Source organism: Centruroides vittatus, unplaced genomic scaffold, assembly GCF_030686945.1.
Source record: "Centruroides vittatus isolate TY-2023 unplaced genomic scaffold, ASM3068694v2 contig_747, whole genome shotgun sequence".
Classification (NCBI taxonomy): Eukaryota; Metazoa; Arthropoda; class Arachnida; order Scorpiones; family Buthidae; genus Centruroides; species Centruroides vittatus.
The window spans coordinates 1,175,625-1,187,511 of record NW_027122483.1 but is presented as its reverse complement, the minus strand read 5'-3'; the positions used below and the strand labels follow the sequence as shown (position 1 = coordinate 1,187,511).

The 11,887-nt window shown below is 32.3% G+C and overlaps 1 protein-coding gene across 1 annotated transcript; it reads right to left on the bottom strand.

Moving 5' to 3' along the window:
• LOC136981162 (CDK5 regulatory subunit-associated protein 3) lies at window positions 1-10,187 on the bottom strand. The gene is given in 15 exon segments (XM_067277435.1): window positions 1-145; window positions 215-386; window positions 455-493; window positions 495-661; window positions 895-986; window positions 1,688-1,775; window positions 1,840-1,926; window positions 1,999-2,161; window positions 2,231-2,367; window positions 2,952-3,041; window positions 3,467-3,555; window positions 3,665-3,814; window positions 4,982-5,113; window positions 6,474-6,525; window positions 10,148-10,187. Coding segments are annotated over 14 exon segments (1,530 nt in total). The 5' UTR covers window positions 10,148-10,187; the 3' UTR covers window positions 1-73.
• Between the last annotated feature and the right edge of the window lie 1,700 nt (window positions 10,188-11,887).

Sequence of the window (11,887 nt, the reverse complement as noted above, 5' to 3'; positions counted from 1 at the left end):
TATTTTTTGCAACAGTAACCAAAATATATTTATTTATAACAAAAATATCAAGGCAAATTCAAATATTAATACTTCACATAACATTGACTCCTCCCATTATATTTACGGGCCGATTCTTGTAACGTTTCGAAATTTCTCCTTCAATCTGAAAAGTTTTATTGAAATATTTAGTAATTATATAAAGATATTGTAGTACATTTATTAATACAATTACCTGTTTTTGTAGCTCTTTTGTCTTTTCTATAATAAGATACAATTTCGGTTCGAGTTCTTTCTGTTCGGAAAGCATTTCTTGCCTTTTAAGAACCACGTTGGCTTGAGATTCCATCATTTTATTTACGAGAGCAAGTTTCTGTTTTAGTAAATCCGTCAATCGTTCCACGTACCTATAAAAATAGTAAGGATGTAGAATTGCTTAATAATACTTTAAAATTACGGAGACGTAGATATTTACTTAGGCGAACTTTTTATCAGATATAAATGCTGCAATTTTTACGGTCGACATTTCGGATATGATATGTCTGACGTTAGAGAGCATTTCCTGAATATCTCCCGTAGTTTGTAACTGAACGATTGAAGGAGCCGAATGAAACTGGTTTGCCAGCAGAACGTCTTCGGAACTTGACATCTCTACAATTCTCTGTTGTAAGAATCCTTCCAGCTGAAAAATATTTTCATTTTTTAAAAATATTCTAAAGTAATTAAGGAATATAAAGCTATGGTAAGATGATGGTAACAGAACCAACTTCCCAAAATGAAAATTTGGTACTGTAGTTATTTTTATATTATATTCTTATAGCTTCTGTAACTGAGAGTAAATGAAGATAACATACACTTAATTTGTCTAAAATTTTACTGAAAGTATTTTAAAATAACTATTTAGTAATTAATAACCTCCATTAATTCATTCAAAAAATTATTCCTTGTCGTCGGATTATCCAATATACTAAGAGCATCGTCTCCTCTAGCAACTTTTCCGCCTTCGCCTACAAATAAAAAGTCAATAATAAGATAAAAATGCAATAATAATTTGGTAAATTGACGAAAAGAAATAAAATCAGGGAGAGAAGTTTACAAGATTTCATAAGGATGGTCAATAGACGAGACAATATAAGAATTAGTGAAAAAATTTAAATGAACAGAATGTGTAAATGATGAAATATGATGTTGCTCCTCATCATTATCCTTAAAATATTCAGATTATATGAACGAATGTTTTCCAAATCACTGCATCAGACACAAAAATATTAGGTCTTGATCAACTAGTACAGATGTGATCTTTTTAAATTTATTTGTCAAACTGTACATCTATCATACAAAGAGTAGGAGTACGGAAAATTTATGTACATTCTGTACAAAATTATTTCATTTTTTAATCTTAATAGTTATGTAAAGAACACTAAATTATCAATAACAGTTCATTGCGCATAATCATCCAAATATAAAAACATCTGCAATGTTTCTGCAAAGGGATTAATACTTGCCACAGACTTGCTATGGACTTAACTCACTCGCTGACGAGCTAGTCCATGATGAGTAGTAAGAATAAAGCACAAATACCCATAAAATTTATGAATATTCAAATGAAATTGAAGTGTGTAGCCTAACAATAAGATTTTCAAGATAAATATTGATTAAAATCTTTTTGGAATTTATTACTTTCAAAATATTTAAAAATTAAACCCACCTTGAATAGAATCAACATTTGATTTAGATGTATCTGACATTATTTCCCATTTAATATCATTATTTTCTTCAAATTCACCAAAATCAATCTGAAAATTAATCATTTACGTAATTTCCACATTAATAGTTTTAATTGAAGTAAACTTTGATTACCTTATCCACGTGGACGTAATCCCCGTTCGGGCTCGAAGAGCTATCATCGCCGAAGTCAATAGCACTTCCCGAATCACCGAAATCAATCTGAAATAAAAACAATTCAAAAATATTTTATTAACGCATATTAAATCCCTTATTTAAATAGCAGGAAATTACCTGATCATCTGTATCACTATGAATATCTCCCGGAAGAGTTAAATCTAATTTCGGCTCTTCCACAATCTCGGGAGTCTCTCCGGTCCTCCATTCGTAAGTTGTTGTGTTTCCCTTTTCGATAATATGACGTAAAAGGGTTACGTATTCATTTTTCAGATTGTCTCTGAAAGTAAATTACGCATAAATAAATAAATAAGAATTTCTTTTAATTGTTGTAATTAATTTACTTTACCTGTTTAAAGTAAATTCCAAAAATGTTATATAAAATTCCATGGTGGGTTTCAAACTATCGCACTTCTTGACTATTTCTGAGAAAACTTTCGGCAGTTCATCTAACAGCTGAATCAGTTCTTTACGGATATCATTCCCCTTTGAAAAAGTGCACAGAAGAAAAATTTTTGGTATAATTTTGTATCATATTTAAAAAAATCCAATTCAAAATAAATATGAATAGGGAGGAATTGAAAGGAATTAAAATCTTTTATATTTCTTCCACAATTTGTGAGAAAACTAAAATTTTTATACACTATTTCATTAAAATAGCCCCGAAGTGGGTATGCGAATTATATATCGTCTACTGAGAACATTAGTGACATAACTCCAAAAATACTGTTTTTGAGATAATTGCCGTCATAGTTTTTATTGAAACTGCAATCTTTCATTCCTATTCAACTAGACGTGTCCAAAATTTAAGAATGGACATTTGTACATAAATAGCCTAGATATGACACTACCACAAACAAGCTCTCTGATGCTCTCGGGATACAGGCACAAAGACTATTGGCCTTTGAGCATATAGCCCTAATTTTCACAGAGGTCAAGCCACAGTTTTGTGGGTTATTCTTGTGCCGGTACTGGAATGTCGTCCACCTTTTATTCATGATCGTAGACATTTGCCATCTGCTCTGTAATTTATAGAGAATTATAATCAATAAACCTTATTATAAACTTACTTCAATCCCAATTTCTTTACAGGTAAGCTGAAACTTCTCTTTAATTTCGTTGGCATTTTTAGTTAAATCTAATTCTTTCTTTACGTATGCCTAAATTATAAAAACAAATAAAATTTTTAAAATTTCCAGATAATGGTTTAAGAATATTGTTAACTTTGATTGTATGAATCATAATATAATAAAACTTATAAAACAATGGATAAAATCTAGTCATTCCAAGTATTTGAGAGTGATTATCTAGCGTAGAATGTCTGCTACATGGCAATTTGGCAGCTATTGTTTATGTCCTTTCAGAAATATGGTGTCTTTTCCTCAAATCTATCATAATTTACACTGTGTTTCTTATCAAATCTCATATGAACTTCATTTTGTAGCTGACAATCACATTTTTGACAGACAATCGGTATAATTAAACCACTGCTTCTCCCTACTAGTCCACTATATTGAGGATCAACAGTATTCATTGTAAACAAAATATTAACATTAAAATAATTTTAATAAAAATACAGAATTACCTCTTGTAACTGTTGACATTTCAAAATTTGTCTTTTCATAAAAGGAACTTCATAATTCACATTCCTAATTAACATCTGAGCAGCTTCAGCTATGCGTTTTAATTTCAATTGTAAAAAGTTTTGCATTTAATTTTAATTTTAAAATATTTATATCAAAAGATTATCATTAATACAGATGCAAAACGTAAGTTAACCAACCTAAATATACATTATCTTTCTCGTACAGACGCACAATTTCTTGCCAGTCCTTCATGCGCTGTGACGAATATTGCCCGAATATATTTTTAGTGCTAGCTTCAGTAGTTTTCAATAACTCTATTATTTGGATGCAATGAAAATAATTTATATCTAGAATAAAAATTTTTGATTTAGTTTTAATATAATATTTAAATAAATATTTTATAGTTTATCATATTTTTAAGAAATAAAGTTAAATTACCATATTCATTCAAATATAAGACACTATTGAATCTAAGATACTGATCTTTACATGCTTGTTCACTAATGGATGTTTTTTTTAAATTAAAATTGACCAATGGTATCTACATATTAAAAAAATATACAATAGACCCCCCTATAACACAGGTTCATATAAGACGGATTCATATAACACGGCAGAAAAATTGCGATCGTGTTCGTATAACACGCTAAAAGAGGCTCGTATAACATGGTAAAAGAACGAGACAGATTATCATGGCCAACTCATGTCTTGACAGGATTGGTCGAATCTGGACCAATAGTGAACATTGCACAAACCGTCGAGTTTAAACGAGCAGCGGACCTACTAAAAAACGTTTATTATTCAACGGCCATAAAAATTATATTTCGATTAATGATGTCTCCAAAGTTTGGCGAATTTTTCGCAGAAAGAATAACTTATCCGGAAACACATCCACCGTTTGACGAGCTGCTCCACGATGAAAACAAGCTTAAGCAATGGCGTCTTCAAACGATGTGCACTCGGTAAGTATTCCTACAATTTTTTGTTTATAGTATAGTTTATATGGATTATTCCCAAAAAATTATACGTGTTTTGGAAATGTTCGAGTCAAATTAGTCTAGAGTCGGTTAATTTTATGGAAGAAAACCTTTCAATCAGCCATACTCTCTAAACTGCACAAGTGCCAGGCTGTGAACGGCTCATGTATTTGTAAAATCTAAGTGACTCGTACAACACGGAATTCATATAACGCGAAATGTATCTACCGTGTTATAGGTACTGAACACGGTAGATACAGGTAGAACACGGTAGAACAGGGTATACTGTACTGAAGAAACCTAAAACTGTCCTATTAAATCTGTCATTTATATTCACCAAAAACAAAAGCAGTTTTCAACCACAGAGATGACCTTTCATTTGAGGATATGCCTCAAAGGATAAGTAGTATAGTAGATAAAATGAATAAAAATGATTGTTCCTAATGCTAAACTGATACATAGGTAATTCTTTATATGCATAAATAGTATAATTAACTACAAAAGATATTAACAAATAAATTTAAAATTGAAACTTACAAGACCCTAATAATAACTTTGTTATTTCCTCAGTTGCCGGCATGTCTTGGATTGCATTACTAATTTTTTCTCTGATAAGAAAAGCCGACTGTTGCCAGTCTTTCTGGCAGTGTCTTCTGCTTATAAGCCATTCTGTAGAATAAAAAATACTTCATTTGCATGTACTGTAGGTAACAAAATATATCTAATATGTAAAAGAGAAAGTTAATTAGTTAGTTAATTTGTTTGTTCCTTAAACACATTCCAAATGAATTTAAATCTTCTATCCATTTTCCATGATATCTTATAGGCCAACCAATCAAATATCATGATTATGCATGCAATCTCCTGGATATTATGTGCATAATCATGTGCGAACCCTTTTCTAAATCTTCCTAAATACCCTAAATAAAATCTTTCCTGATTGCAATAGGTATGCTTCATCTCACAAAAGAAGGTAACTAAAACAAATTGAAATTCTCTCAGAAAAAATAAATAAAAAGTGGCAATGACAAAAGCGAAAAATGATAAATTTTCGGTGGAAAATTTGAGTTTCTATGGCAACTACAATTAAATACAGGTACTCCTCACTTTACGACCGAGTTCCGTTCCAACAACTATGTCGTTAAGCGAATTGGTCGATAAGTGAGGAGCTTGTGCCAGGAATATAGGATCGTTGTAAAATTATCCAAATTATGCAACAAACTTCAAATTTATTCATAAAAAGACTATTATAGTACGCTATTAGCCTATTATAGTATGCACAAGCCTATTATAGTACGCTTAGTGCGCATGTCACCATTCACCACCAACCGACACTCAAGCCGAGAAAGGGGATTCCCCGAATTGCAGGTCGAAACTCGATTGGTCGTAAGTGCGAGTGGTCATTAAGCAGATAGGTCGTAAAGTGAGGAGTACCTGCACAAATTTTCCCCTTAAAATATTCCATTAAATATTAGTGGTTAAGTGATAGTAATATTCTGGTAATGCTATTACAAGGTGTGTCTATTAAGTTCAGAGAATGAATTTATCAAAAAAAAAATTTTTTATATCCTCATGAAAGATTCTCTTTGGAATGCTGTTTAGTTCTCACATTACAGCCTCATGCATTTCCAAAATTGACTGAAATTGTCTCCTTTTCGAAGAAAATTTTAATTTGGGAACAAGTATTCGACTGAGACTATGTCTAGCAAACCCCAAATTTCAGAAACCCAAGAAACTGTAACAAGAAAAATAAACAGAAATCCCAAACGAACCTTTCGTGAGAGCATACATAAATTACTAGGGCCAAAAAAAAATGCATATAGATCATAGAAGAGTGTATTTTGAAGGTGAATACTATAACTTTGTAAATAAAATCAAAAATCTTTATATATGTATACTTATTTATAATAAATTTATATCTGAAATAAAAAATAATAATAATAAAATATAATACAGTATTTATATATAATTAAAACATTTTTAATTAAGAAAAAAGCTTTTACATTTTAAAATAAATTAAATTACTCACCTAACAATTTATTAGTGTGTATATCTATAGGTAAATTCTGTTCATTCTCCATCTTTAAAAAATTAAATAAATCAATATAAATCGCATTAAAATTTTTACAATTACATATCCAATAATTAATATTACATAAAGTTAATAATTTAATTTGATATAGGACAAATGACTTCCAGATAACGTCGGGCTACTTTTTCGCAGCTATATTTAATTTGACATTTGTTGTAGGAAATTATTTATGGGAAGAAAGAGCGTTACACGATACCACCTTGAAAGCTGCTGCTATGTCTGGTTGAACCCTATGGTTAAGAAACGTTGATCTTTTAATTGTTTCTTCATTCTGGAGAAAAGAAATAAGTCCACAGTTGCTAGGTTTGGAGAGTTAAGGTGGTTGTGCTATATCATGACAATGTGCCAGCACATTGATCCATTGGTCGCAAAGTACTTGTCCATGAACAATGTGTTCAAGCTTCCAAAATCCCTTACTATTCTCCCAAGCTAGCACCTGCAAGCTAGCACCAGCTGAAAGGTTACAGTTTCACGACATCTGATGAGGTTGATGCAGCCAAGACAACAGCTCTCAAGGTGGTTGCAAAAAATGGCTTTGCCAACTGCTTCCAGTAGTGGTATGGACATTACTAGAAGTGCATAGCTGCAAAATGCCACGTGTAAAACTAAATACTGTCATATATAAAATGAAGGTGGAGAAGGTGGTATTATGGAACCCCATTTTTATTATAGTGAATTGTAAACAAGGTATCATAACTACACCCACATTTTTTGTCAAAAAGTATTGGTAACTATTAAACTAAATGTTCCTAATTGGATTTCTCGCTACTGTAGTATAACTATAAGTATGGTTTTTGAAGGCTTTTGTAAAAAAAGTCAGAAAGTAGGCTTAGGGAAGCTTGGTGGTAATATGGAACCTTACTGTATGTTTTCAAAAAATGCTTTAATGTATCCAAAAACAAATAGGAAAGTACAATACAAGTTAATTAATTACAAAATCATTTACTCCAATGTATTTTATCGGAAAAATGCTTTTATAATAGAAAAATATGACCTCCATCAACAATACAGTATATATTCCAGCAGCTCTTTTTCGATATCCTCAGGAAAAATTGGCTTTCTACCTAGTGTCTTTTTCAAAAATTGCTCCAGAGGAATGTCTGTTTGCAAAGAGAGAGTTTGGTGGAGTTGGGTTCCATATTAAAAGCACCGATGGGGTCCGTATTTCACGCATCTCTATCTTGGGTTAACTTAATTCCTGTCAACTAAACTTTAAAAATGTAAACATCAGACAGATTAACATGTACCCCAGGCCTCTAGAACATGACACATGCACCAGTGACCTACAATTATATGATTTATATTTTAGAAATAATTAAATTCACTTATGATTCAAAATTTTGGAATTGCGAAAAACACAAATGTCAAACTGCATTCTACTAACAGTTCAGAAATAACATTTTTTGATCCAAGTTTGAGGGATTTCCTTTGTGGTCGATCTCTCCTTTTGAAATGTGCTACTTGGTCTCTGCTATCCCTCTCGCAGAGAAAACAACAGTACTTCACATACCCCAGCTGAAGACCAAGTAATAATGCTATAACTTTGAAATCACAACACACCTTCCATTTATGTTCTGATAATTTACTTTTGCAAAAAGTTGCTTCATGCTTTTGTACAATTCTTTCATGTACTTTGCATGGCCAATAGGAATAGAAAGCTTTTGTTACTGTTGTGTAACAACAGTAACAAAACAGTTTTAAGGCTCACCTTGGAGGAGTCAATGAAGAGTCTCCATTTGCATTGTTTGTAGCTTATATTGAGAGCTGTCATAAGAATGATTGTTTTCTTTTCTTTCCACAGACATTCAAGAAAACGTACTTCAAGCTGTATTTCAAGAACTACAGAAAAACGGCAATTTATCCAAAAATTTGATATATTTGGTTCAAAATCTTAAAAACTAGAGCCAAGTTAACATTTTTATTGTCATATTCATATTCGGCATCCTTGAATTAGTAATATTCAGCTACTTTGGTTTTGGAAGCTTTTTGGCTGTTGACCAGTGATAATAGGATTAAAACTGTTTTACAAAATTCATTAAATCTTTTCATAAATGGCATGTAAAATGTCTGTCTTCTTGTATATTTTAATTACATTTGGATTAATAATACTTTAGCCATCAGCCAGACTAGCATGGAAACTAGGATTAATATTTCTGTGCTTTTTACATTCCCCAATATAATCCATGTGCTAATCTCTTCATGTATTCTGATAATTCACTCATAATATTGTCTATCAAGGCAGAAATTAGCAAAAAGGTTCCTTTTGGTAAAGTAATAAGAGAATTTGTCCAAAGAAAAACTCAAAAATATGCTTCCCAATTTGATTCTAATCAGTTTAGGCTGCTGTTGTATTGTAAATGTGTAACGTGCAAATGTACAAATAAACAACTACAGTAGAGCATCGATTATCCGACTTAACTGGGGACTGGGGTTGGTCGGATAACTGAAAAGTATGAAAAAATACATTATTAGTATAGTGTATTAGGCCTGGTTTAAATACTAGCCTCCCTTTCATGGTCAAGCCAGTGCTGCAAGCTAAAACATGCAAAATTTAACAAAAATAATATTAAAGTAGCCAAGACATAACCAAATATTGTAGCGCCACATCACTAGCAGACACTTGAATTTGCCGACTAGAACGCGTTTGGTTAATCGGGGGTCGGATAATCTATGCTCTACTGTAATTAACTGAATGCTTCACTTAAAATTTCATTATGGATAAACAAATGAAGTGTCCAACATCACATTTCTGCCTAGGGTCCAAGGCACTGTTAAAATGTCTCTGACTGAATATACTCTTTATCATGATTTTTTAAAACTCTTTCTGCCCTGTGGGCACTAAAAGGGTCTCTTTTTAGCAAGCCCATTATGGGTTTGGCCAGGCCCACAATGGGGCAGCCGGGTGGTGAGGGATGGGGCCCAACATATCCAAATGGACCACCGCCAAAAAATTTCTGAGGATTATTCAACCCTTCTGGATTCGATCCCGGTCCCCCAGAGCGGTAGTCTGCCACATTGACAGGAAATATGAATAAATGGTTAATGTTACCCTAGGTATACAAAATGGCGGCTCATCTCCAATTCCAGCAATCAGAGGACAGGGAACAGCAGGGACGCACGTTCTAACCTCACCTAACCTATTCTAATAAATAACCATAATTATTAGCAACCAAATTATTATAAAAGGTTAGGTTGGGTTAGAACGTGCGTCCCTGCTGTTCCCTGTCTTCTGATTGTTGGAATCGGAGACGAGCCGCCATTTTGTATACCTACGGTAACATTAACCGAATAGATTTAATGTACTGCAGATATGTTTTATAGAAATATAGAAATACTTGATTTTAATATCAGAGGATGGCAGATCAAATGTGACATCAGCAGGGGGGAGATCAGGTGTGACATCAGCAAGGGGTGTCTAAAATAGGTGACATGTGACAGGTAGAGGTCAACTTTCACCTCATATTTAAATCACCCCATACAAAAATTTAATTTAATAAATATATAAAGATATTAACTTCTTTATAAACTTTTCGATTCTTCTCTTATGATTTTATTTAATCTGTAATTTATATAAAATAAAATAAAAGTAAGATAAGGAGACGGTAACTTGCCTCGCATATGTTTACATCTGTCTTGTATCGAACGTGGCGTCTTCGTCAGTGTTGCCAACTAAAAAATTTGAATATTAAAGCATTATAGTTTTTTGAAATTAACTAATAAAATTATTCAATATTATTTAAATATTACTTTCTGACTTCTTAATATAAATTAAAAATTTAAATAATTACATCCTATTTCAATTTTTTTTTTTTTTTTCAATTTTCGATTGTGTTCGATGGGCGGATGACCGAGTGGTTAAGGTGCAGCCTATCGCAATAAATGTTTTAAAAAAAATAAATAAATATTTCTGTCTTACAGTTAATAAGTTGATAGTTTTTAAAAAGTACTCATTAGTAATTTTTCCAGACAAGTTTGTAGTGAGAGACAGGGCCGGCCATCGGGGGGGTGCGGCGGATGCTACGCACCGGGGCCCCGCGATTGAGGGGGCCCCAACATTATCAAGAATGCAGTATTTTTAGTAATTTTTCTGAAGTAATTAATGTATTAGCAAGAACAAAATCACGCTTTAAATAAACATGCATTAATATATGTTCGTGTTTGTAAATTTTTTTATTTTAGAAAAACATTTGGGCCCAAATAGTTTCTTGCACCCGGGCCCCTTTATCGAGAAGGCCGGCCCTGGTGAGAGACGGCCTGGCATATCTAGATATCCGGGACAGATCGCCCATGAAAAAATTTTAGTTTCTAATCGGTACTCGAACCCGAATCTCCAGAGTGGGAGCCCTTTATCGCGGCGGCTAACCCATCGATATGTATTGATGGCATCGTACCTAGAACTAGATTTAAATAGTCTTTACAAAGAGGCCTTTGTACCAATTTACTATATACAGTATATGGTTGTACCACCGCCCGAAAAATTCCTGGGGAGTTTTCGACCCGTCTGGATTTGATCCCAATTCCCCAGAGCGGCTTAAGGTGGTGTGTTACCACCTTAAGGCCGCTCGGCCATCCGCCCTATATTATATAGTATATATGTTACGGTAAAAGTAATTAACCGGTAATATTGCGTTATTATTTCAACAATTATAGCAATATCTCAATGCCTAATTACTTTTCACCCTACGGAATAATCACTTTTACCATAACGTGTATATTATATCGATAGTTATAAACGATGGGTGGAAATTAACTAGGCGTAATAAAATTGTTATAATTTGTACAATAATAAGGAAATCGTAATAAAGTTTATGTATTCGTGTACATACATCAATGAATTTTTATAATTTCTTCATCAATGGTGTGAGCAATAACCGAGAGAGACTGCATAAGTTTCGGGGATGTTGGCTGGGATGACGAAGATCTCACGAATGGTTGAATTTGAGGAAGTTTATGTATATATTATACAGTATATAGTATATTAGATATATAGAAAATATATATATCTAGTATTTTATTATATTTTGTTTTCTTATCTTTAAATTCCATCCCTTTTTAACTATTATACAAATGGAACTTTTGCGTGTGTTCGTACCAGGAAAATCAAGTTTCTTTGTTGCTCCATTATAATTTTTTATTAAAATGAGTATAGTTTTTATTTTACCACTTAGATATAAAATCAAGTTAATTTTAAATATTTTTTATTCAATCATTTAATGTATACATGCATGTGAACATATGGCACACCTGCATGAACAATACATGATATACACAGATATATCATGCTCTATACAATAAGAGTTTGACGCTCTCTGTAAGCATGAATTATATATGATAAATTTATGTTTTTACAC